The sequence below is a fragment of the Sciurus vulgaris genome (assembly GCF_902686455.1).
Source record: "Sciurus vulgaris genome assembly, chromosome: 7".
NCBI classification, from domain to species: Eukaryota; Metazoa; Chordata; class Mammalia; order Rodentia; family Sciuridae; genus Sciurus; species Sciurus vulgaris.
Genome location: NC_136467.1, coordinates 28,820,349 through 28,848,079, shown reverse-complemented (window position 1 = coordinate 28,848,079; position 27,731 = coordinate 28,820,349). Strand labels below are relative to the sequence as shown.

The following is a 27,731-nucleotide window of genomic DNA, read 5'->3' as shown; positions in this document are numbered from 1 at the left end:
CCAGAAACTATGCAATTCCTAGAAGAAAACATAGGGTCGACACTCCAACAGAGAGGCATAGGAAATTACTTTCTCAATAGGACTACTAAAGCTAAGGAAATAAATGCCAAGAGTTAATACATGGGATGGCAATGGCATCAAATTTAAAAACTTTTGTACAACAAAGGAAACAATTAAGGATGTGAAAAGAAAACCTTCAGAATGGGAGAAAACCTTTGCTGTTTGTTCTGACAGAGGAATATGCAAAATATATAAAGAACACAAAAAAAAAATACTCAAGGGGCTGGGGATATGGCTCAGTTGGTAGTGTTTGCCTCATGAGCACAGGGCCCTGGGTTTAATCCCCAGCACCATGAAAAAAATAAAAAATAAAATAAAAAAAAACCTCAAATAAACTAATTAATAAATGCACAAATAAACTTCTCAAAAGAAGAAACAAATGACCAACAAGTACATGTAAAAAATGTCCAACATCATTAGCAATTAGGGAAATGTAAATCAAAACTATACATCAATCAGAAGAGCAGTCATCAGGAATACAAATAATACTAAATGCTGAAGAGGATGTGGAGAAAAAAACACTTTTACACTGCTGGTGGGATTGTAAATTAGCACAATCATTAAGGAAATCAGTATGGGGATTCCTCAAAAGACTAGGCATGGAACCACCATATGACCCACCCATACCACTCCTTGGTATTTATCCTGAAGAATTAAAGTCATCATACTCTGACAAAACATGCATGATTTATAGCAGCAAAATTCACAAAAGCCAAACTATGGAACCAGCCTAGGTGTCCATTATTGGATAAATGGATAAAGAAATTGTGGTATTACATGCACAATGGAGTTATATTCAGCCATAAAGAACAAATTATGTCATTTGCAGGAAAATGGATGAACTTGAAAACATTATATTAAGCAAAATAAGCCAAACTCAGAAGGTCAAGGGTCGTGTTTTCTCTCATATGTGGAAGCTAGAGAGGAAAAAGGAAGAGAAAGGTGGGGAAGATATTCTGAAAATTGAAGGGATATCAGCAGAACAGAGGAAAGGGACCAGGGAAGGGAAAGGGAAAATACTGAGGAATAATATTAGTCAAATTATATCGTTATGTCGTGTGCACGCATGAATGTGTAACAAATGCCACTATTATCTACAATTATAATGCACCAATAGAAAATACAGAAAAAAGATTTTAGGAGGTTCTATATAAGAAATAACATTTCAAAAAAAAAAAAAAAATGAACAGGTTGATAAGCACTGAGGAGCACCTAAATCTCTAAAACTCCTTCAGTTTTCGCATCTATGATCCAAGTAAATTTCATGTGAATTTCACTTTACTTTCCCATAATTTTTTATTGGTATATTATGATCCATGTGATCTTTAGATAGGTAAGTAAGGATTATAATGATAGAGGAGCCTTATGGCAAACTTCCTAAAACACCCTAAACAGACAATTACACCTTTTATCATAAGGCAAAACAGTATACATCCTCACTATTAAATGCACTAAAATCTTCAATGTGTTTAAAAAAGTTGTTCCACACCTACGCAATACTGCAGTGAAGGAAATGAAAATTATACTAAAAATCTCTTTTCCCTTACATTTTTATTGGCCATAGTACTACCTGGACCCATTTCTACACAGGCAGGGAGGAAGGAAGACACTTGCCCCCAAGCCCCTGAAACAAGATGATTCCCATCCCTTTAGCACCCAGAGACAGACTTCATCCAGCTCACTGGAAAAGGGCCTAGTTTACAAACAAAAAGGTCTATATAATCAAAAGCTGTTTGCTTTACAAAATAATTGCATCACTGCAAATCATTCCATGAACATGTCTCCATGTAGGTATATCTATAAGAGAAAACAACAACATATTTTATAAAGTGAAAAGTCCTCTTTACCTACTTCACAGTTCACAGGCATCTGAACTCCACTCTGAGTTCTATTTCTGAAATGCTTTCAGGATTTACAATAGCCTTTTGCCCCTTCCTTCTGATATCTGTGCATATCCCTTCTCTCTTCCAAAATCTTTTTGAAGTCTGTCTGTTGTGGTTGCCCCTAAGGAATCCTGCAATGTCTACACATGGCTCTAATCACATCAAAGGTCTAGAATTTATGTTGCACAAGTCAGACAGTTTGGGACCATCCATTTTCTTTCCCCACACTCTTCTCCAGTAGCCCATAAATGTTGGACCTGATCAATTTGTAAATACATTGAAATGACATCCTCAAATCTGACTTTAGGCACAGCTGGTCTTTCATGGGTTGAATCTGAAATGCTAAACTAGTGTTCTCCCTTGTGAGGCTTCTCTGGATTATAAGATTACAGGGTTTTGCTGGCCAAAGTCATTTGAATCTCATATGTCTCCTAGACTAAAAATAGCTCCACCTCCCTCTTAATTTGTTTTAATGCTTTCTGTCAATGGTAGAGCCATCTCTTCTACTTCTGTTCCTAATAGTGTTTGTGGCTTATACAGTCACAAAGCACTTGAATACATCTTTATGTATGTTCACAAAGCAAGCATCTTCACAAAGAGGTCATGAGGTGGGAAGTGCCACTGCTACAAAAGAAGTTTCCATATTTATTCTTAGTATTGTGTGACAGCACATAACAAGCTATCAATTTATTTGCAGTAATTAGTTACATTTTCACTGAAGAATGATACAAATTTTAATATTTCAAGAGTGGCACAAAGCATATTTTTTAGTCAATTACCATAGTGACTAGTGTGAACATAAAGACAATCTGAAGGCATTATTCCTGAGAGTCTAAATCCAGATCTCATCTGAAGAAGTGATACATTTTCAAGTTACTAAGTTATTAAATTTTAAGAATACATGAAGCCTAATTATAAGTTGAAGACAACATCTTAGGGAGAAATGTCTTTCTCACACACAGGCCCATATGCTACACCCAGGATTGGCTTGCCTGATTTAAGTTTCTTCAAAAATTAGTAAGCTTTAATAAATGAGACTGCTCACTGGTATTTTCCATTTCATATAAGTACTTTGAAGAAACCCAAATTGCCCCCCGTGTCTCAGGAAAGGCTTGCGGAAGGCAAATTGTACATGCTTCCTGTTTTCCTTACAGAGAAACATTCAATGTGACTTTTAAGTTAAAATATATTTTGGACCCGGGAAGGCCAGTTTCACAGTTTAAAGGGAATGGAAGGCTGTCTTTATGGTAAAATAACTTCTACAGCAGTATTATTTTAGGAAAGAACTTAGAATTTAGAACTATGGTAGAGTAATAAAATTTTGTATCCCATAAAAATGAAATGAAAATAAGCCAGGAAGGGTTGGTATGAATGCTTAATTCAATGACTGAACGCAATTTAGGCATCTCACAGACCTGTGTGCAGCAATCTTCCTACTGAAGCATTTTGTGCAACATGTTGGTAGGTGAAGAGCACCATCCTGTGTGCTTTGATGACACATTTTATACCTGCACCCAGCCTGTGACAGTGAGATCACACAGCTACAATTAGGTCTGAATCAGCATTACATTCTGAAGCCTTCATTATGGAGAGCTTACCATTACAAATAAAATTTTGCTTAAGGGAGAAACACGGCAAGACAGGGTATGCCCGTATTTGCCATGCTGCAGTACCAATCCTTGATAATCATAACGAACACTTTGTGCTTACACTGTGTCAGGGACTGTTCTAAGTATTTTCTAAATATTAGCTCATTTAATCCCTCAGAGACTATTCTCACTAACCTCATTTTAAAAAGGAAGATATGAAGTAGAGAATGGTTAAATGGAATGCCCAAGATGACCACAAGCAGTAAGGGGCAGAGTGAAGACTGGAACCCAGGCAGCCAGGCCCTAGCATTCTTGGGCAAAAGGGTAATTAGTATTATTCCTAATTGAGTAGTCTTAGTTTGGAGCAGGAGACCTATGGCTTCCCGCATACTCAGTTTCGGCATCATCATAAGAAGTTACAGATACTCTCCTTCTGGTGTCAGTCCCATCTAACACCCATACTGCCCTTTTAATTTTCGTCCTGGATTTTAAGATGATGCACACACCAGCTAAAAGGAGGGACTATGAACAGGATATCAGTGCTGCCGAAGGTTAGCCCTCCCTGAAAAAGCTTCAATCACAACAATGGCACCACCAAAGCTCGCACGCAGACAAAAATGCAACTCAAAAGTGACAAAAATGCAGACATTTATGTGTGTGGAGTCAGACACTCACTGGAGGTGATATTTGAAGCTGTATGAATAATCCTGCTGAGAAAAACAACAACAAAAACACAGAGTGAAAAGAGCAAGATTACCCATTGAGCCCGGGGTCAGCAGCATCTCACAAGAAACCGGATGGAAAAGGAAAGATCAGCCTAAAGGGTACTAGTACTTAGTCACACAGTAGAAAGGACAGGATGTTAGCTGGCATCGAGGTCATATGATGTCAACTATTTACAGATGAAACAAGGGCTGCACTCCAGAACCAGGGACCATGGACATCACGGGTCATTAGGGAAATCTCTAGAAACGCATATAGTTTTCTGCAAAATATTATCTACCCCAAATTAATCTTTCCTTGTTTTGAGGGGAAAGAAGGGAAAGACAGTGAGCTCCTAAGCAAAGTAGAAAAGAAGTCGCTTTTCTAATATTTTGTCTAACTGCCCGTATTCATATTCATATATGAAGTGCATAAATATTCATGAGTATGTGTATATTTGGCTACTAAGTGGATTTAAACCTGTATTTATACCTGTAGTTTCTTCAAAAAAAGTTTTGCAGCAAAATAAAATTGAGTAAACTCACTTAGACGCAGGACAATAGTTGTTACGGTTTTCCATGTGATTTCCATAATCAAGTATACTTGACACCTGTCAAACCCACCAAGATGGCCAAATGGAAGACCACAAAATAGGACATGGATTGAAACTGAACACTGACTGCACACAGGAACTACCGGGGGAGTTTTAAACCCACTGCCACCTGGCTCCTACCCTCAAGATTCTCAGATAATTGCCTAGAGCACGCTTGGGCGTTTGTGAGATTTAAAAGGCTCCCAGGTGATTTTTAACTTGCTGCCAAGGCTAAGAACCAATGATCAAGACAGAACAATGCTACAGCACATGAGCTCAATAACTGTTGTAACAACATTAACCTTAAGCCCAAGGAGTGAGCTATATTTAAATGAACCCACCAGGACTGTGGTTAAGGGTGTCACTGTGCTAATTTAGAGCATCTACCACGAATAAAAACCAATGCAGCTGGAGGCAGGAAGCAGGCAACCAGGTCCTGTTTTCCGCGTCTGCCACACAGAAGACTTGGCTCAGGAGCTTCACTGAAGTCTTGGGAAACAGCCAAGCTTTCTGCCACAAGAGTACACTGTAGAGCCAATTATGCCTGTTCCTGCCACCCAACAGACCAGGTGTCAGTGTGGGGACACTAAAGGAAGGGCATCTCCCTAGAATTGCACCTTGAAATTTAGACTTATCCTGGAGTACAGTTCTTTTCTATATTCAAAAGAGGGTCAAGGATCTACATTAATACTCTGGAGGCTACACCATAGCCAAGGATGCTTCTCCTTACCAGAAATCGACTCCAGGAAGGAAGTATTCACAAAATAATAAAAACTTAAATATATATATATATATATATATATGTTTTAGGATACCAAATCTCAACACTTTAAACTTGAATATAGAGAATTTACAAACAATTCTTGCAAAGTGCAGTTCACAGGTGGCAAATGCACTTCCCCAAGTTTGTTTTTGTTCCTTACCCATCTGTTCAACCTCCTTGGTGTTTTCTCACAATGCTTTCAATTATTTCTGAAGGAGTAGTCAAGGAGGAGGAACCACCCAACGTACTTCTCTTATGCAGTTAACTTCTGTTAAAAATATATTAGTCTCCAAACAAAAATTCAAAGTGGTAGGGTCCCAGTAAGAAAATTTTATAGCTGTTTTTTTTTTTTTTTGTTTTGTTTTGTTTTCTTAAGAACCCATGGGATTAAACCCATGAGTTCTTAACCCACTGAGCCACATCACCAGTCCTTTTTATTTTGAGAGAGGGTCTTGCTAAGTTAGCTAGGGCCTTCCTCAATTGCTGAGGCTGGCTTTGAATTTGTGATCCTCCTACATTAGCCTCCCAGGACACAGGGATTATAGGCATGCACCACCATGCCCAGCTTACAGATTCTTTTTCAACTGACTCTCACATATTAATGAGAACAACATTTAATAAACAGAGAAAAATCCAAATGCCACTTAAATGTGTAAACAATTATAACTAAGAGCATTCATCGCAAGAACTGAGTGAAGAGGTAGAAAGCACTACCACTGGAAAATAAGACAAACTCTAAAACTGGAGAAAATGAGCTTAAATACCGTACACATTCAGTACACAGAGCCCAGTCCATGATCAGGAGTGAAGGGTCCAGCTACAGACTACCAAGACTTTTACGAAGCACTCTCAACATACCTCAGTAACTAAGAACTTCAGTTTGACAATATACCTTGTGCTACAAGGAATGATCAAGATCATAAAATATTTATTTCCAGCTTTCCAACAACAAAAAGCAGTTATTTCCAAATCCAGGAGAGCCATGTCTCCAGGGATCAGAAGGCTGACACATTAATGAGGAAAGGGGAATGGGCACAGACATGCTTCAGGACGGCACTCCTGTCCAGAATCCACTGCAGAACACAGACTCCATGGGAAGTAAATAGCATGAGGAGAAAGAGTCAGGGAGAAAAAAGAAGCCAGTACAGCCAAGGAAAGACTCCAGAGCTGGGATGTAGTTCAGTGGTAGACATGCTTGTGTAGCCTGGGCAAGGCCCTGGATTCCTTCCCCAGCACCACAAAATATAAATAAAAACTCCACATTATACCTGAGATCTAGGACAACACTACCTCCAGGTTTTCCCAATTCAAGTGAGGGTTGTTCAGTGCCAAACAGGCACTATTTCACTTTGAGGTAATTACACTGCTTTGCTGAAAAAACTTGGTGGAATGGCTAAAGTGAAAAACAAAACCATACTCATGTGTTGGCGATGATTTGGTGCAACTCGAACTCACATACACTGCTTAAAGAAATGTAAAATTGCACAGCCACTCTGAAGTTTGGAAATTTCTTATTGTACAGTTACATCCCATGCCTATGTATTTATCTTACATAAAAGGAAATTATATTCGTACAAAAAAAACCTGAATATTTACAGCAGTACTACTCATAACAACAAAACCTGGGAATAATTCACTACTCTTCAACAGGTGGGATAAACTGTGGTACCTCCATACAGTGGTGAACTACTCATCAAAAGAGAAACAGGGAACCCTGGATACGCCCAGTAGCATGTTTGAATCTCAAAAGCATTAGGTTAAATGGGAAAAAAAAAAAAAAAAAAATCCAGACTCTAAAGATAACAAAGCATAGGTTCCGCTTTTATGACATTCTGAAAAAACAAGAGTAGAAAAGAGGCAAGCAGCTTAGTGGCTGCCAGGTGTTAGGGGAAGTAATGCCTTACTGCAAAGGTGAGGCAGGAGGGCGTTCCAGAGAGGCTTCAGGGTTATAGGAGTGGTTATATTACAGAGTCAACAACACTCTAATAACTGTGCACCAATAAAGCAACTTTCTACATGCAAATTTGAGTTTTGGAAAAGCCTCCCACCTGGTTAAGGATTTTTAATTTTTTCCTTTCACCAGCAAACTACAGAAAGGTCTATCAAATTGGACTCTTTACTTTCCCGCCATTTATAATCTGTTTATAGTCTTGCCCACTCACTTATAATTTGGTGCACCCTAAACTATTACAACAACTAAAATTCCTTTTTTGGGGGTGGTCAGTGACTACTTATAAACATACCAGCAGCTCTTAGAACTTTTCTTCAGTCTTTGAACTCTTCACCTCTGTCCCTCTCTGGGCAGGTACAGCGTTGCTCACACCTCTCCATTCATCTTTACTGACTCTTCCATTCCTACCCTTTACTGTTTTTTTATCCCTTAGCAGTTTTTTCCCGACCTCTCCTCACTTACAAGGTCTCAATAACTACTCCCTCATGGAAGAAATCCCAGAGTCCCGACCTCTATTTTCTCCTTTGGTCTCAGACAGTTCCACCTACCGGTCGCTCTTGTACCACAATTTTTCATGTCTAAAGTGGTTTTCTTTCTTTCTTTTTTTTTTTTTTTTTTTTTCATTTCTCCCACCAAAACCAGGTCCTCCTCATTAATAAGTTAATGCCAAGTTTAAATCAATAGCCCAACCCCAGCTTGGAGCATAAACTCATGTTACCTTTTAACCTGCAATCCTTTAGCACATGCCTCTGCAGAATCCTGAATTAATTGTGCTCTTCCCATGTCCAGTGTCATGCCAATGCCTGACTGGACTTCTGCAGTAACCTCAAAGTTGGGCTGTAGTCATTGAGTCTTCTCTTCAGTTCATCCTCTAATCTAAACCACACTCTTAAGGAGGACCAGCTAAGTAGAAGACCTAGAACTTCCCTGATGTCCAAAGAAGATCTAGCTCATCTGTCTCCTGGACAGATGTTCCTCACATGTGCTCACCAACCCACATGCACCCTTCCCAAAGCAGCAGAAACCAAAGGAAGAGGACTTCCCCAGATGGAGGGACTCTGTTATTGTTAAAAGCATAGCTGAGCTCTTTTGCCAGAATGCTTTATCAGGATTTTGAAAGACATGTTATTCTCAAGGATCAACAGTATCCCCTGACCTTAGAATAATATGTCAACCTCAGCTTGGCCTTTAGTTCTACAATTTGGCTTCCATGTGCCATCATTCCTAATTAATGTTCTGAGACTTTGAGACTCACACATTTGTCAATATAACTAACACCTGAACTTTTATTTTTCTCCCTTTCCTTCAACAAACTTTATATATCATTTGCCCATTATTTAAAGTTAAGGTGCCATCCCCCAAAGATGCTTCCTGATTATCACCAGACGTGATTCATCCTTCACTAACTTCTGCATAGCCTGCAATTACTTGTTTGTGGACTTTGTCTTCTTTGCTAAATTCAAGGACCATCCATCTTCTAGCCATCATCCTGCCTGACACATAGAAGGTATACATTTCTTGGTCAAATTATTCTAAGCCTCAATATTTTCAATTCTTACATCAACATAATGAAACTTGAGTTTTTAAAAACTAACTCCTCAAATGATTATATTTTGGGTATCAAGTCACAAAGATGTCAGATTTTTTTCAGAGAACATGCCAATGTAAATTAGGGTTTCACACACATGCCTAACTAATGATAGCACATAAATGCATGCTACCAAGCATGACTGTCTAATCTACTATTAATACTTCCTCCTACTTAGCAAGAGGTAAAGTCAGTCATGGTAGGATGGCAAAAAGGCTATCCAGCCACCTGAACGAAGTATCTCAGCTTTTAGGTTCTGCATTTCAAAAGGGTTGAGCTTACTACAACTTGCAGTCTGAGCCCCTATCTTATCATTTTTATTTGCAGATATTTAATGGAGATCCTTAGAGCTAAGCGAGACCTTAAAGATTACTTTTTAATTCAGAAAAATTCAGCAAAGGGATACAACAAAGACCACAAAGGAAGCATATTTTTCCACCACACAGTTTTGCTAAAGAGAATTAAGCCCAATTTTAGGTTCTAAGTCATTTCTCCCAAAAGAGTATTAACAGAATTCACTGATGACAGGCATTAACTAATTCTAGTGTACATCAAAGGATGGTATCATGAATTAATCAAAAGCAGCTTTAAGTTTTCAATTCAGTATTTTTTTAAGAGGTTATCAAATTGGGAAGTCAGCTCTGCAAAATCACTTTCTAAGTTCTTAAACATAAGTATAAATTAAATATACAAAGTCTAGACAGTTTTGTGATCACCCATCTCATTGACAATTCAACCTAATAGCTTGGAAAAGGACTTGACATCCTCTAGTGGTGAAACAAAATAAAATAAACTTGTTTTCAAGGCAATTTTATTTCAATTCTTGCTTAACTTTGGTTACTGACAAGAAAAATATTACAGTACACTTAAAGAACCTTTCATCCTCAAGAAAAATGAGTTTTCATCAGAAGGAATGTTATCACTACCTTTAAGTAGAAGACAAATATATGAAACATGTTTTTTAAATCTTGGATTTATATAATACCTTTAAATAGGCAGTACATAACCAATTTTCAATCTACCTTTGATATGCATACCCATATGCATATTCACACACATATACTTCTGAACACATTACAGACACTATTTCTGTAATAGCTCAAGATTCTAAAGTGCCCTTAGATTACAGTCTCATACAGGGACACAAAAATTAAAAGTCATGTAAGTGTAGACTCTACTTCAAAATAATGCAACCTCAAAAGAAAATGAATCCTTCAAGAAATGTTGCCATTTGAGGTGGCAATTTTCACCTCCTGATGTGATAAGGGGTCTCCCAGACATTCCTTCAAAATAAAAAAAAGTGATCGTTAAAAAAAGTATATGTATATACTTTTATGAGTGTGTGTGTATAAAATGCAGCACTTGGATGTGTAGAATGTAAATTGTTAGTACAAACATTCCGTATTCAGATATAGGTCACAGGGCTGATCACAAATAGCACACATCAGCCACTTTGGAGGCCAAGACAAGAAGATATAAGTTCAAGGCCAGCCTTAGCAACTTAGTGAGACCCTGTCTCAAAACAAAAATAAAAAGCACTGTGGATGTAGCACAATGGTAAAACATCCTGGATTAAATCCCCAGTACAGGAAAACACACACACACGTCATGTATTTTATATACACAGAAAAACTTAAGTTAAAATTCAAGCAAACCTCACTTGCTCTCTGAGAACATTGTTACCTAGATTCAAAGAGTACTTCTATAGCTTCTTTCTTTGGCACCAGTTAACACAGATACTTCTCAGCACTAAAAACATTAATAGTAACCCAGGTTTTGGGGAAAAAAAAGAAAAATAAGGAAAACTTTGGGGCCAGGAATATGTTTTGTTAAATTATGAAATACAATTATCCAAAAGGCCATATTAAAAAATATATGTAAAAAGTGTCCCTTGGAAACTGAAATTTCTAGGCAAAGGTGTGGAAGAATTGTTTTCTATAATGGAGATGGCAACTAACTTAATTTCACTCAAAGAAAATATATTTCACTGGCACATGGTTGATTAGTATATTTATTAGAAACATGGCCAATTCATTCCTCAACATGCTCAAGCACTGAATATATTAGTTTGTAGTTTACTTAGGTCTTAACAAGTTCCAACGCAGATCCTAGGTTTATTTTTAGCATAAATCGAGGCGTATCAAATCACTAGAACAATTTTGCTCTGGTAGCAGTAACCTGTCAGGTACTCACAACAGAGCATGTGGCTTCTCTGCTGCCCTCGCTTGGGGGAGCCCAGTTTCAGTGCCCAGTTCATCAAGTTAACAAAGTAATTACACAGGCATCTCTTCCCCACCCAAATCAAAATAAATATCTACCAATCTTTCAAAAACATTAAGACAAGATCAACCACCCTACAGGAAGTAGCAAGACTTAAAAGTAAACAAGTTCAAGCCACCTTGTCAGTCTTAACCTCAGGTATCTTGGCTGAAGGTGTAAATAATTAGACTTTAGGTGCCCAACCTCTTCCTAGCAATGGAAGATACATACTTTGCAAATGGTTTAAGCTTTCGTGATCTGTCACGTTAACCTAAGTATACTATCTAAATCAATACGTCTTTGGGGGCAGGCATGATTCTCACATTTAGTCAATGATTGTTTCCGATTGCAAGTATATGGAAGTAGCGTGCAACTGGGAGAGTACAGTTTGAATTTCTTTTTAGGAAAGCTAACACATCAACCCTAAGTGTGGGAAGGTACAGAAACAGCGAACTTGCCTCGAAGAGAAGAAAAGGGTTAGGCGGGAGGGTAGGCTTTTCCAAGGTAGTGTTTCAAGAGGAAAGAAAAAGAACACACACACCACAGAAGGGGGGGAAACCGGCTTCACATTATGAAGAGTTGAGGGCAGATCTGCTGCTTGTCCCGGGGGTACCTGGCCCTGTCACTGCGTGAGTCGGCGGTGGCTGCTGGGGAGGGAGATCCTCAACACCGAGGCCGCGGACCAAATCCGCAGCGGCCGGGCCAACGCTCTTACTTTGGCTCCAAGCACCGACTGAAAGCAGGAACTCTGGGACCTTCCAAGTGGACTTATCTCGGAGCCGGTCCTGCCCGCCCCCTGGGAGCCCACGGTCCGCATCTCGCCCGGGTCTTCTCGGGCGCAGTGGGAACTGCGGTCTCAGGGCGGCGGCGGCCGCTCTCCGCGCGCTCCAGCACTGCGGCCCCGCCGGGGGCCGAGACGGCTGGCGCGCCCAGGCGCAGGTCCTCCGGCCCGCCGCACCTGGCCGAGGACTCCCCGAGCCCTCGTGGGTCTGGGGGATCCACGTCCCCGTCGGAGAGGCAGCGGGCGGCGTTCCCGCGTCCGCTCCCCGCCCGCGGCCCGGCGGGCTTCCACCTGTTGTGGGCAAGTCGAGTGGGGCGTCCGGGCCGGCGGCCGCGGGCGAGGGGCGGCGCGCTCGGCCGGCCGGCCGTTCCGAGCCGCGGCCGCGCGGGTTGGGGTGCCACCGGCGCCCCGCACCAGCCCCGCGCCCCCGCTCGCCGCCCCCCGGCCGTCCCCGCCACGCAGTCACCTGTTTCGCCCTGCGCAGCGTCGTCGCCGCCCCTGTGGCCGTCGCCGCCAGCTCCCAGCTCCGCCATGGTGCTCCGATGACGCGCCCGGAGAGCCGCTCCGCCCTCTTCCTCGGCTCTGCTCCCGCCCGCCCCCGCCTCTCGGCCAGCGGCCCAGACAGGTGAGCGCCGAGCGGCGGGCGGAGCGCGGAGGCGGCGAGCGCGGGCCGCGGCGACGGCCTGGGCCCGGCGCGCCCCCTCGCGGGCAGGTGCTGCGCGGCAGCCGCTCGGAGCGGCCGGGCCGAGTCTGCGCTGGAAGAACCGCCCGCGGAGGCCACGCACCCTCGCCGCAGCTTCCGGCCGCCGCTGCCCGCCCGCTGCGGGCTACTGGAGGTCTGCGGGGGCGGGGGCGAGGCTGGACCGCGTTACCTAGACCTGGGCGAGGAAGCGACCGAGGATCGGCCCAGGTGCGGCGAAGGCTTGGGGACGCCCTCTTCCCCTCTGAACTTTGAGGCTGCCAGGTCACTTTCGGCCTCGCAGGGACTGGAGTTCATGGTGACAGCCTCCAAAGAATCAGATGCCACGTGGAGAGCCGAAGTACAGGGCTGGATTCCGCGCTGGGATCCGCTCCGGATGCGCGGTCTGGGAAGCCACTGCTGGCGACCCTATTTTTCACCAGGTCTTGGCATCTGATGAGCTCCAAGGCACACAAGGTGGTGTAACTTGTGCCAACTAATGGGGCTTTTCTTATCTTTGGTTTCCGATTAGTGAACTACCTTGTGACTGCTGGCTTAGGAAGACCAAGAAAAAAGCAATGGGCAACAGTTTTTTAATTTTAAAAAACCAGATTATTAGCCGAGGAAGAACTAATTTCTGCCCTAATCGGCAAATATATGATAAGCAACAAAATACTTTGGGGGTGGGGGTGGAATCCTACATAAATGGAAACACAAGGAACAAAAATTGAGCAGCAACCTGTTCCTCCTGGTTACATAGAAATATGCTCCCACACCCTTCGCATAATCATCAAGTTCTCAAAAGCTTAAAACCCTTTTAGAGGTTTTAAAGGGACCACAGCAGAATGTATTAGACACCCAAGAACATCTGACAACAGTGTTGAATTTCCTGCTAGGGTGACAGTTTTCACAATCTTGACCTGTAAAACCCGCCTTTTTGAGCCTCTTTGTTTGATTTACAGGTTTTCTGGCTGAATATGTAGTTTTGACTAAGGGACACTTCTACTATGTTCTATGGTTACAGATTTTCCTGTAGTCCCATTTCTACAAAGGAAAAGGCAAACTTATTATTTTGCAAATCATATTCAAATCAGTCCAAACAGATTTCTAGTCAAGAGAAATAAAGCAGTAGATGAGTGGAGGTAGTTTTAGAACTCAGCTTGAGCCCCAACTAAGATAATTTTTACTACATATTAAATCATCAGATTTTGAGACACTTGTTTTTAAAGACACTTTTCTTTAAATGTTAGAAAGATCTTTTCTTTGAATTTAGAGTTGAACTATTTGGCAGAATCCTGGAAAAGGAAAGCAATTTGTTTTCAACCTTCTGATTACCAACTGAGTAAATAATTGATAAGTCAACTTATTGATGTTGGTTTTTATTTTGTTTTGGTGTTTGCTTGGCCATTCTTCCATTTTTTTTGTTTTTGATAACTTATGTTTCAGTCTGCCCCAAGCTAAACAAAAATAAATGCAATAAGGGACACACCAAAATCCTGTATCTGGACCCTGTGCAGACTGTGTTCTAAACCTCATGCAGTGTCTGCAGCAGGGTAGGCTTTTAATGACTGTGCAGAGAATAGATGACATCTGTTAAATGTCAAACACCATTACATTGTACTTCAAGTTAGTTGTACCTTACTTGGAACATGGAAGCCATCTGTTTCGAGCTACATATCCATTTCAAAATCTACAAATCTTCACAGTTCCCCTTTCTGTGGAAGGAGCTAGACCTCCTGACAGCATCTACATCTGCTTACCTCCTGCCTTCTTTGAAATCTTGTCCCTCATCTCCCTACTCCCTAAATGTTTCTCCGCCAGGGGCCCCACCCTACCCTAGGGAACACATTCAGTCCTCTTTGATTCTGAAAATTTCTTCCTTTGACTTCCAATCCTCCCAAACCTATTGTCATGTTTTGTTCGTCAAAAGTAATGAAAGCATAAACTCTTGGCATTGTTTTTATAAACAATTACACATCACAAAATTAGGGTAGTTTTATTACCCTTATTGCTTTTTCAATCCATCATTCCCCTGAACTTTCTGCAGACCTAATGCTACATCATCTTCCTCTCAGTTGCCCACTGGCCTAGTCTCAATCCTATGACCAATTCTTTAGTCTCACCTGTTGACTTAGAGTCCCCTCCGTCCTTATTGCTCCTGAGAACTTCACCTTCCCTAAAAATTTTCAGCCACAGCTTGTCTCCTCTCAGCTCTCGTTTACTATTAACTCCATCTAGGCAACTCCCAAATCCAGAATATATATCCTTGACCTCAGTTCTAACATCCTCCAATACATTCTCCAGTGGTCTCTGCACAATTCTTATTCTACGTCTATCCTTCCCTTGTCATCACCAAAGTCCCCAAATCTTAACAGTTTACTCATTGCCCCTCTCACTTCTACTAACCTGACTCCTGTCAGACTCTCATTCATATCTGAGTCCAGTTTAGTTCCCCTAACTCACCTTAACACAGATTCACCAGATGAATCTCATAAGACACAACCACTTTATATATTCCCTTCCCTTTAGGGTCAAAGCCCTTTAATAAGAGATTCCCTATTTTTACATAATAAAATATTTATCCCACTTCCCACTCCCACTCCCTCAGCAGTCCCTGAGCTTTCCCCTACCCCATCTTCTACTTTTTACCTCTATTCCTCACAGTTCCAACCAACCAAATTGTTCATTTTCTCCACAACATATTTCAAATCCTAACCCTAACCCCCAGTGATTCCCTGGTCCCAACTTATTTAATAATGCCTTCCCTGCAGGGCCCGGATTAAGTTCTCCATCCTCCATGAAGTCCATTCCCCCTGCTCTGGCTCCCAGCAGCCCTGTCCTCTGACCCTCACCAGGGGTTGCTGGGCTTGCCACTTATCCAACCCCTAACATAAGACTGGGTAGGACTTAATGCAAATTTTGTGTCTTCAACCTGATGTACGTTTTTGGTAGCAGGGACTTTGTCTTCTCTTTTTCTACAGGGTTTCCATAAAATCTGGAACCATCCATTATTTTATTTGTCAACAGGTTACAAATGTCTTTGCTGACACCATGTACACTGCCTGCCTTCTGAACCTGGCTGGCAGCGTGTGTATATCTTTTGTGCTGATACAGTGCCTCACACATAGTAGGCATTCAAATGGGTAAATGATAATTTCTCATTGCCAAACTCCTTTATGTGTTGGCTTAGGAATGAATGAAACAAAGTATACAATGACAGAATTTGGAGAAAAGACCTAAATGTAATTAAAAGGAAACATTAGATCTGCTTCTCCCAGCAAATTTCTTTTGTTTCTCTTACACTACTTCCGCCAACCCCTCCCCCTGCAAGCTGTTCTGTTCCAAACCATCTTTCCAAGCTCATTTCACTTCTCTGGAAAGTTTTTCTGGATCCCTTTTTGCAGTTGGGTGAAACTACAGTACTTCACTGTTGTTTCTAATATGTCTTAATTCCACCTCTGACAGTGACCTTGAGGGGCAAGAACTGTGTCTTGTTCATGCACCAAAGTTATGTACTACCAGTAAGTATTTAATACAGTGCTTTCAAATGATGACAGGCCATCCCAATAGCAAGCAGCACCCTAGTCCTTACTACATGTGCCAAGTGTTGTGCTAGGCACCTCAATTGCCTTTTTTTTTTGGGGGGGGGGGGTACGGTACTAGGGATTGAACCCAGGGACACTTTACCACTGAGCTACATCCCCAGTCCTTTGTTTTTTTACTTGAGACAGAGTCTCACTAAGTTGCTGAAGTTCTCTCTAAATTTCTGAGGCTGGCCTCAAACTTGATATCCTCCTGCTTTAGCTTCCCGAGTCACTGGGATTACAGCTGGATGTTCCAGCACCCAGCTCTTATTTGAATCTTACAACAACTGTATGAGGAAGGGATGCTACTCCCATTTCATACATGAGGAAACTGAGACACAGGGAGGATAATTAATTTGCCTGGAGTCACAAGCTGAGTGCTAGTTTTTTCCCAGGCTTATGTTTGTAGTATCCATATTATAACAACCAAGAAATGAACTTATTGTTACCTCTGTAGAAGGGGCTTTCCATTTCCCTCTTCAGGTGTCACCCAGAATTTCATTATTGGAACTGGATTGTGTTAAATCACTCATGGAGCTTTATCTGTGCCCTACCCCAGACAAAAAACAAACAAACAAACAAACAAACAACAACAACCAAAAAAAAAAAAAACCAGCAAAACAGTTTTTCTGAAGTGGTGGCAACACTATCTTTTGGTGAGGCATGTGGTGCTAGGAATCCAAGGCCTTGCATGTGTTAGGCATGAGCATCACTACCTTTAATCAACATCCAGGTCATTTTAACAGGAAGCTAGACTGAGAATCTCTGGCCTAGATTGATGCTAAAGGCCTTTACAGTGCAGACTTTTGCTGACATCAGTTCATAATGGAACTACCTTCTTTTGTGCCCAAGACACAAAATGTTGTCAAAAGCCTAATGATGCTGGCTTAGGAATATCTGAAGGCATAGAGGGCATAGAGGGACATGTGCCCACAGAGAAAGGATGGGAGGAAAGTCCCAAAGAAAGACTGTACAGTTGAGGAGTCTGTTGAAAATGGGTAGCTTGAGCCTATATACATACAAAGAGAAATACTTGAGCTTTGGAATTAGTGAGAGTACCCTGCATTTCTGTGTGAGTCCAAAAAACATCATTGAATTTACACTTTACTTCCTTTGAAATTCCCAAACAAGATGCAAGAGGCAACTATCTACCCTCCAAATTAGGATGTAAAAAAAGATGCAGCTATGTTATTGTTCCAAATGTCCAATGAGGAAATATTTGTGAGAATGTTTTGTATATTCTAATGCAATGTAAGAAATATTATATCTCAATTTTCACATAAAGATGACTCCTGTTCTCAAAGACATATAGGGGGGTAGGGATATAGCTCAGTTGGTAGTGTGCACTGCACAAGGCTCTGGGTTCAATCCCCAGAATCACAAAAAAAAAAAAAAAAAAAAAAAAAAGACATAGGGGTCAAGTCATGATATACAAACAACTCTGTTACTTCTCTCCTGTGTAATAATCAGATTCCTGTGTACGTAAGAAATTTATTTCATTCACATATCTAGGAATTTCAGACTTCATCCTATTAACAAGATCAGCCTCATAAAAATATAATATATAAGAGGTGGGGAGTATCACTCAGTTGTAGAATGCTTATCTACCACACATGGGAGGCCCTGGGTTCAATTCTCAGCACTGCAGGAAAAAAAGAAAAAAAGCTCAAAGTAAAAAAAAAGAAATTCCCCAAATATGAAAATGCAGTCTTATTGGGATGCTCTGTGTAGACCCCTTAAGATACATAATTGTCATTCGAGATAACTTGGGGCTTTGAGAAAAACATACTGACTTTTCCTTTTTCCTTTCCTCTTTTTCATCCCTCTGTTACCCCCGCTGAAAACCGTTTGGATATCAGTTGTCCTTCGATTGCTTGTACAGAAGACAGATTCTACCTAATGTTAATGATGGAAATTTAACACCATCATTTAGTTTGTCAGCACACAATAAGAAATCTTTGAAATTTATCAAAACAGTATGTTGGGAGTCTTTTTACTTTTTAGAGTCAATATAACACAATGGGTTAACACAACGGATAGCTTTAGAACAAGCTAACATTACTATGATCCAGGCATATGCAACTGGTACATTCAGTAGTACAAACAGACAAACACACTACAGGCCAGAAACGTTAAGTTACAAAATATAGGCAATATTACAATTAATACAGATAGTAAAAACCATTGCTTTCAGATTCTGCACACTTAAAAAACAAACTTTATACAACAACTGAAATTATGCATTTCTACTTCAATTCTTAGAGCATATTATAAACACACAATCCTAAAAAGTTGTGGTCACATTTTGGTTTTGTTCCAGTGGTACACAATCACATGAAATGTTACGTATCTGTTTCGTGTGAAATAAACATTTGGCTGAAGTGCAATAGCTGCTGAGTTAAAAATATCTCCATAAAAATGTTTAGTCTAAAATAACCCTCAACATTAGAATTCTAATTAGGATTATTTTGAGAGTCCTTATGAAGAGTCCTTAAGGATTGTAGAAATAGAAGCAGTTAGGAAACTTCATAGTGTGTCTTCTCTATTTTTTTTTTAAACATAAGTAAACAAACACTGGACTTAAAGTGCAGCTTCTTTCTCCCCCTTCGATTCTCCCTCCCCCAAGAAGATCAGTTCTGTATTAATTTTCAGACTCTCCACCGAAGATTAAATTGCATGGCAGTCAAGTGTGTTTGTCTCGAAAGTCAATGATCGCCTTCCACAGTGTGCACAGCATGCCTCCCCTGCGTAAAGACACAAGAACATGGTGAAGAGAACATTTCACTTGAAACACTGCCCTTGAAATATAGAAGTGACTTCTTAGTGTTCAGTTGCTTTGATCAGAATGTGAAGATTCTCACGTCCTATCCGTCATTATGTATCTTTTTGTCTATATTTTCTCATTATCCATCCATTCCTTTCCTTTCCACTCCCACAAACTGCCAGGCCTTCAACCATCATTTTCTATTTCAGCATATTTGAAATGTCTTTGTAGAGGTGGGTCTAGTAGTAACGGATATGACTAGTCTGGTAGAGAAAACTATAAAAAGACATTGTCTCGGAGGGTTCCAGGTTTTTGAATGGCAAATCATCCCCTCATCCTAGTGTTTCTAAAAAGTCTGAGACAATCATGAATGAAATTAAAGCATGTGTTTACATCAGCATTATCATAGCTCCATGGTCTTCGTCTGTTTACTATTCAAGAAAAATTCTTCTAGTTGGTTTTCCCTTATACAAAAATACTGGTACTTAAAACAGCCTGGCCCAGTTAAGTTTACCCAGAGTGGCTGAAAACCAGAGAGCTGTGCCTGTGATTGCAGAGCTTGCTAGAGACCAGGAGGGCAGGAACCCTCTTTTTTTTTTTTTTTTTTTTGTGGTGCTGGGGATCGAACCCAGGGCCTTGTGCATGCAAGGCAAGCACTCTCCCGACTGAGGTATCTCCCCAGCCCACAGGAACCCTCCTGATGTCAGCTCAGAGCTCATTCCACTGTCACAACTTAGAAAGAAAAGTGGTACCTTAGTCTCAGGCATTTTAAATCATCACGAGTAACATAGTAGAGGACGTCCACAAGTGTATAATCCTCAGCCAGAAACTGCAGAGAAAGTGGAGCATACACAGAAGTTAGTATCTTATGTACCTTTAACAAATAAACTCTGTCCATAACACAAACACTGGCGATGATTAAAAATGAATGTAAATGTAAAAGAAAATCCACTAAAAACACCACCTCTGGAAACAAAAAAAGGCCTCCTCACTACAAAAAAATTACAAAGAGTTGCATCCATATGAATTCCAAACACATGGACTACAAGTGACATAGAATTTCTGAATGGGCTTCTATGAACAAAAAAGGCTCACTTGCAGTTCCATGCTGCTCATAAGCCAATGTTTGCACTGAAGAGGCTTGGTGCTGTGAAGCTCAGTTTCCACTCAAGTGGGGAAAAAGTGTTCCGAGACAGTCATTGCTTATGCTTAGTCTCTGAACTTACTTTTTCACAGCTATTGAAAGTGATTTTTTCTATAATTCACTGCAAAATCCACAGTGCTAGATTTAAGCTGAAGCTTTCAATTTTAAATCAAATAAAAGGGGCAATGATTTAATGGATCATTAATTACTATCCCTCAATTGTGATTTGAGTGTAAGTTAGAGGGATACATATTTTGGAGAACCTGACTGGATGCATTATTTTCCACTGGCAAGAGTGTGGTTTCAGTTTAGTTAGCAGCAACTTGTGATAAAGATTTCTAAGGAGACCCCAAATTTTATTTAGAGGTCTGACAGATTATCAAGGGAGAAGACATCTTTTGGTTTTTGAAAAATTTAAATATAAAACTTAAATCAATATAACATTAAGAGGTCCTTTCCAGGGCTGGGATTGTGGCTCAGTGGTAGAGTGCTTGCCTAGCATGTGTGAGGCACTGGGTTCGATTATCGGCACCGCATACATATAAATAAGGTTCATCAACAACTAATAAAAATATTTTTTAAAAAAGAGGTCCTTTCTATCAAGTAAAAATAAGATTGCCTCTTAATGCGTGTATATGTGTGTACACATGTATATTATTTTAAACTACAAATGTCTATATTCAGGCTCACCATAAAAGTCTACAATAATCAAAGAGGAATTAGGTTACTATAGATATAATATGGTTTGTACAGAAAAACTTTCTGACATTCACTAAGTAGATCCATTTTAATAAGTAGCATTAAACATCCACTGCCCAAGAACTCTAAAGTTGAAAGAGAACTAAAAATCTAACAAACAAATTAGCCAGAGAACAACTTTTCTCTTTCAGTTTTTTTTTTTTAACCTCCCACTACCCTTCCTTATTTTCAATTCAAAAACTTTAAAGTACCTAATGGCTGTGGCCAGGAATGCTTTTACCTGCCTTCTTATCTTTGTATATCTGTACTCCCACCCCCAAAAAGATCTTCCCATTTGTATACATCAAAAAAAAAAAAAAACCATACCTACAGGTGGCCTAGTTTATTTGCCACATTTCTTTGGGTTCATCTATCACCTCCCAGGAGAAACTTCCCCAACCTCCCCGTCATCCCAAAACTTCCTTCATAGAATTACCAGTGAATAATTATTTTTTTAATCTGTGGAATTATCTTCCGGCTGGATCTGATCTGCTGCTCAGTATATCCCCTGTGCCTAGAATATGCCAGGCAGGTAGCAGGCCCTCAACCTTATGACAGGTGGTGTTCTTTACCCGACTTATGGTGTCCTCATCAGCTCCATTTTCTCTCAGCCAGACAGTAAGCTCAGAATCTTCAGTGGTTGTGCCAGGAGAGTTCAGGTGACACACAGCCAACCCAGGAATATCTAGAACCAGATTTGGGAGGGAATAGTCTTAGCTTCCCCTACCAGAGGTCCTCTGAACCCCTCGAGGTAACCAGACATTTATGGCTACTTTAAAAGATTTCACTCTATCAAGAGAATAATTAATGAAAATCACTGAGACTGGCAGTATAAATAATAATAAAAACAAAAGAACAGTTAGTCCACTAGTAAGTGGAGAGTCAGAGGCAATAATGAAAGGTACTTCCACATCAATTTCATAGTTTTTTAGAATAAACTTTGTGCACCCAAATTAGGTTTTGTGTTTTTCAAGCAACAAAGATGAAAGCAATTAGCAGAGATCTATATAATTAGAGTAGTTTATTTTTTCACTATTTATAATAATATGGAAGAACCAGATCTTTGAACCAATAACTATAAATTCTATTTTCTTTTAAATTGGCTCAATAAGATTTCCTAAAGTTTATCTTTCACCATCACTTTCTCCTGGAGTAGATTTCTTCAAAGTTAAAACCTATGACTTTTTATTATTGTTCCTTGTTCTATTTAAGCCCCTGCAAATTTTAAGGGGGGAAAAAGTTAGAATACACTGAATATAAATGCAAAACAAAATAGTGTTATTTTATTCTATAATCTCATTGTGAAATCTTTAAAAGGAAATAAAGACCAACAATGTGGAAAGTCCTATTTACCTCAATAATATATAATCTTAGAAAAGGTAACTATGGATCATCCGTTTTTACTACACTTATAAGAAACGTTAATTTCCATGGCTGGGATGGAGTTCAGTGGTAGAAGGCTTGCTTAGCATGCACAAGGCCCTGGGTTCCATCCCTAGCATCACAGAAAAAGTTTGTTACAGTTAAGAATTGGCTTTTTTTTCTACAGCAAATACCACTTGCCATTGTGGTAGGAGGGACAGATGCTGACTAATCCTCGCAATAAAACTGCCTGTCGGCCTTATCAGCTTTTCCTGGCAGTCTGGTTGAACAGTATTACTTTTAAATTTTCTGCTATTCACCTATTGGTTGGGACTTAAGCTTCAGGTGTTTGATTTCTTGATCTTTTTCTTCAATTGCTCGATGAAGGAGTGCTTGTAATTCTTTCTCTTTCCGAACCAATTCTTCCAGTAATCTGCAGAAGAAAATCACATTGGATCAGGGGACCATAAAGCTGGAGCTGAAAGAGTGATATTCTGGACACCAGCGTCTCAAGCTACAAGCAGCACAGACTTCCCCTAGGATCTTATGGAAATAAAGATTCTGACACAGTAACTCTGGGGTGAGATCAGAGACTGCATGTCTCAGCAGCTCCTAGGCAATACTGACTGCAGGTCCCCAGCCCCCTCTCCACAATCCAGCAGCAAAGTTCTGGAAGACTGAACTTCTAGGCAAGAATTCAAAAACATCCTCCCAGATGATCTTCTACAATCTTCAGAGATATGGTTCTTCTGCTTCTTATTATGACATTAAGTGTCAAAAATATAAACATGGGGTGTTAATGTTAATATAAACATGATACTTTACATGTATGACCCCTCATCAAAAAAAGTTGTTAAACTGGGCATGATGGTGCAGGCCTGTAACCCCAGTGACTCCAGAGGCTGAGGCAGAAAGATTGCAAATTGAAGGCCAGCCTCAGCAACTTAGTGAGACCCTGTCTCAAAAGAGGGGGTCGGGGCTGAGAGTGGAGCTCAGGGGTAGAGCACTCCTGTGTTCCATCCAAGTTGGTAAACATGAATAATATCATAATCAATGAAAAACAAAAAGGTAATCACTTTTCTTAAGCAATGAAAATTTGAGGATTATTTCTAGATGAGGTTGCCCAGACTATCTGGCGCATGACAAATACTCAATAAATGTTAATGATTGTTGCTGCTCCTATTCTTCTCACTTCCGGGAGGTGGGGTAGTGTTGGCAAAGTGGGTAAAAGGACAGCTGTGTTCCTGGTACATTCAGCTCCTGGTTGACATCTGATGCAGCCTCCAACGAACAAGGAGAAACAATATTCATAGCAGTTCTTACCACAGGAGGTTTTCTGTGCAACAGAGAATCAACAAGATACCTACTCACCATGTCCAACACTCTTTCTTGGAGAAAACATTCCAAGTTATGAAAAGAGATGATCTATTTCTCTTTTTCTTAGAAAAATGTTTGTATAACTTGGACTCAGAATTATGATAGTTTAAAGTACATAATTATTAGTAAGATCATTAATATAAATTATTGCATATGCTTTTAGCTCTTAATAAGTTATCTTTGTTTCATTTTTCTGACTATTGATAGATTTAACTCAGGACCATATTCCATCCAAAAGTTTGTTTCTGCAGATAGGCCTGGGCTTGTGTCCCAGTTCAGCCTTGAGCTTCCTGTGTTAATCTTAGACAAATTACCTAATGCCTCTGGACTTTAGTTTTCTCACTTGTAAAGCTAAGAAGGAAAACTTCCAGAAAGGATTACTGTGAGCACTGAATGGGACAGCATAGGTAAAGTGTCTGGTCTCTAATAGGGGTTGTCCTGTGCCCTCCTGCAGCCTCAGGCTCTAGAAAAGAGCCCTGGGCAGGGGCTCCTGTCCTGTCTCCCAAGCCCCACCCCATTCCCACAGGACATAAAGATGAAGAAGAATTATAGTAAAGTAGATTGCAAAGTGGGTCAAAAATAAAGCACAATGAGAGATAGAGAAGGTGGGTTGAGGAAGACAGGTAAATAAAGACACCTGCACAGTAAACATGCTGAACCAGTGGGTGGCTTAAGCAGCCTAAACAGAAAGCAAGAGAATGAAGCAGAAGGCATGAGGGAGACTATGTACTCCAACACAAATGATATTCAAACAATGGACAGCATGCTCTGAACGACTTTTTAAGCTGGCAGTTTTTTGGTCTGGTACATAATTTTGTCTACCTTGCTAATCTCCATGTGTGGAATAGTAATGGCATATTCTTACTGTTTTCTCAAACACAAGGACATTTTCTAGAATCTGATTTTATGTTGGCCTAGGCTACATTTCTTTTTAATCTTTAAAAGCCAGAACTTAGCAGTGGAATCACAGCATCAACAGGCTACCTTATTTGTCCCAAATTCAGCTCTTAAAATTATCTTTCCAAATCCAGTTCTTAAAATTATTTATCTTAAGTATATATTCAATCCATCAGTTTTAGTCTTACTTTGTGTTTAGTTAGCAGGGAAATGCTTTGTAATGAAGGTAATCATCTGCCTCTGTGTTCAAGAAAAATGTGGCAAGAATCTTCCATGAGGTCAATTTTTTAACTCAGATGAGTTGATAGAATTGTACAATGGAGAAATCTGATAACCAGGCAGCTCCTCCTGAATTGGGGTTTAATAAGGTTCCTCTATTTACTTGTGTGTGAATTTATAGAACATTTTCTTGAAGCATATTCTTAAATAGAAATAAAATGTACATTTTTTTTTCCATTTAGAATTATTGATGTTCTAATAATGAAGAGTTGGATAAGTCTGACCAACCTTAATTAGTGATCATCCTAATTTTTTTTTTTGGTATTGGGGATTGAACCCAGAGGTGCTTAACCACTGAGCCACATCCCCAGCCCTTTTTATTTTTTATTTTGAGACAGGGCTTTGCTAAGTTGCTGAAGCTGGCTTTAAACTTGCCATCTTCCTGCCTCAGCTTCCTCGGTCACTGGGATTATAGGCGTGCACCATCACGCCCAGCTGATCATCCTACATATTATAAGCTGAAGATTTTTAAAACGAGAGCTACCACCCAACCACACATCCTCTACCTTCATTTCACAATATATATACATTTATATTTAAAGTATATATTCAAATGAAAATTAAAAGGACCAGCACACACACAACCAGTCCCAGGTTTCAGTTGCTGTGATTGTACTAAACCATCCTTTCTTCAAATCAAGCATGAAGCAGATGCTGTAGCTCATCTCACTTTCTGAGGGCAATAGAGAAACTGTGGAAGAGAGTATTGAAAAAAGAAAAAGGAGGCCAATGATCCTACAGTTTTCACAGATTCAACAGTAACTACAGAGAAAACACACAAATGTGTAGGCCATTACAAAAATGCAGAAGAGTGATTGTTGTTTTTCATCGATCCTGATATTATCCATATTACCACCTTTTTTTGTGTGTGGTAGTAGGGACTGAACCCAGGAGTGCTCCATCCCCAGCCACTCTTTACTTTTTCATTTTGAGATTTACTCACAGTTGCTAAGGCTGGTCTTGAATCTAAAAAGGGAATGTGACAAATCCTAGTCTTCTAACAGGGATGGACAGACTTGAGAAGCAGGACTTCAGCTGGGGCCAAGAAAGCCTCAGAAAAGAAATGGGAAGATGTGAATAAAGCAACTGGAGAAGAGCAGCCCCTGGGGACAGCTGATAGCACAAGCATGATGGGCAGAAGGCAGTGCCAGTTGACGAGCAAGAGGTCAGCCAAATGGGCCGGTGAGAGAAGGGAAGGAGTGTGTATCCAGCTGTACCCAGGGAGGCAGGTCCTGTTGACATGGCCAGGGTGTGTAGAAGGGAGGCCTCAGAGCCAGAGAAGCAGATCTACCAGCTCTTTGGTAAACAAAGTAGCTTTACTATCTGTATAATTCTGACCAGAAGCCAGGAGTGGGGAGGGCTGGACCAAAGCAGTAACATGGGAACTCTCCTCCTCGAGAGATCAGAGCAGGGGTCCAAAAACAACTCAGGACTGTGACAGTAAACTAGAGAAGTGTCTAAAGTTAGCATCTATTATAATGGATGGGGTATTAAAACTGGACTAATACTTGAGAAAAGGAGTGAGGGACACCAAGATTTTGATGAAGTCTCAGGAAAGATCCAAGTTCTTTTCCATTAAGTTGTATATATGGCAGGTAAAGAGCTGGGTTTCTGAGCATCGGTTTGGGATATGCAGTGACAGTCAATTTCCCTTTATTAAAAAGAGGAATTTGGGCTGGGTTTGTGGTTCAGTGGTAGAGTACTTGCCTAGCACAAGTGAGGCACTGGGTTCAATCCTCAGCACCACATATAAGACAATAAAATAAAGGTATGTGTCCATCTACAACTAAAAATATTAAAAAAAAAAAAGTTTCACCGGGAGAAGCAGAGCACACCTGTAATCCCAGCAGCTTGGGAGGCTGAGGCAGGAGGATTTCAAGTTCGAAGCCAGCCTCAGCAACTTAGTGAGGACCTACGCAACTCAACGAGGCCCTGTCTCTAAATAAAATTTTTAAAAGGACTGGGCCTGTGGCTCAGTGGTTAAGTGCCTCTGGGTTCAATCCCCAGAACCAAAAAAGAGTATCTATGCAAATCAAGATAAGTATGTATGGATTTACTAAATCATGCAACCAAAATTTGTGTTTCTGAATGTCGGATGAATTTTGTACTAAGTTTGGAATCCAAGTTTTACTTAAAAAAACTTACTGGGCACAGTGGCATATACCTGCCACTTACTCTTGCCAGCTACTTGGGAGGCTAAGGCAGGAGGATCCCAAGTTCAAGGCCAGCCTCAGCAACTCAGTAGGACCCTGTCTCCAAATTAAAAATATTTAACAAAAAATCCAGAACTTATGACTAGAAAGAAGATTTTTTTATCTCTCTATGAACAACTTGAATTTTTAACTCAGGTTTCTAAATATTTGAACAACTTTCCCTGATTTACTGAAAAAAAATTTTTTTCATTGCTAACCCAGAACCATAAAGTCAGTTTCCCACGTTTCAACATTAGCCAGCACAGGAAGCTATAAATCATAAAGATTCAGACCTTGAACTGTACCAACATCTGTGAAGAACAGAAGTATTTACTATTCACTTAAAAACCTGATTGGGTGGGTTCTATGCTACCAAATTCTCAAAGACAAATTACAGTCCAGGTATGTCACAGCATATTAAAAAATTAAACGGAATCATAAATGTGGTCATCTATCATCTTTTCAATGTTCTAACGTGCAAAGTTTGTTTTGTCCCCTGAAGCAGAAATCTTTTCCTAAAAGAACTTGATATTCCGAATCGTGGGCT

At 40.3% G+C, this 27,731-nt stretch overlaps 2 protein-coding genes and 1 long non-coding RNA gene across 8 annotated transcripts in view; 1 reads left to right on the top strand and 2 right to left on the bottom strand.

The window, feature by feature from the left end:
- Window positions 1-12,762, bottom strand: part of MAP7 (microtubule associated protein 7) — a 170,075-nt gene extending 157,313 nt beyond the window's left edge. For all 4 annotated transcript variants that reach the window (XM_079146222.1, XM_079146223.1, XM_079146217.1 and 1 more), the window contains exon 1: window positions 12,635-12,762. In XM_079146222.1, the coding sequence (XP_079002348.1) occupies window positions 12,635-12,701 (67 nt within the window). In that variant the 5' untranslated portion in view covers window positions 12,702-12,762. The remainder of the gene's footprint in view (window positions 1-12,634) is intronic.
- Window positions 12,763-12,934: 172 nt separating this feature from the next.
- LOC306665027 lies at window positions 12,935-26,819 on the top strand. The gene is made up of 2 exons (XR_013764896.1): window positions 12,935-13,324; window positions 22,869-26,819. It is a non-coding gene; the product is annotated as an uncharacterized lncRNA (long non-coding RNA).
- Window positions 18,409-27,731, bottom strand: part of MAP3K5 (mitogen-activated protein kinase kinase kinase 5) — a 210,643-nt gene continuing 201,320 nt past the window's right edge. For all 3 annotated transcript variants that reach the window (XM_079146205.1, XM_079146206.1, XM_079146207.1), the window contains 4 exons: window positions 22,760-22,872; window positions 21,650-21,762; window positions 19,948-20,024; window positions 18,409-19,175 (listed from right to left, as the gene is read on the bottom strand). In XM_079146205.1, the coding sequence (XP_079002331.1) occupies window positions 19,115-19,175; window positions 19,948-20,024; window positions 21,650-21,762; window positions 22,760-22,872 (364 nt within the window). In that variant the 3' untranslated portion in view covers window positions 18,409-19,114. The remainder of the gene's footprint in view (window positions 19,176-19,947; window positions 20,025-21,649; window positions 21,763-22,759; window positions 22,873-27,731) is intronic.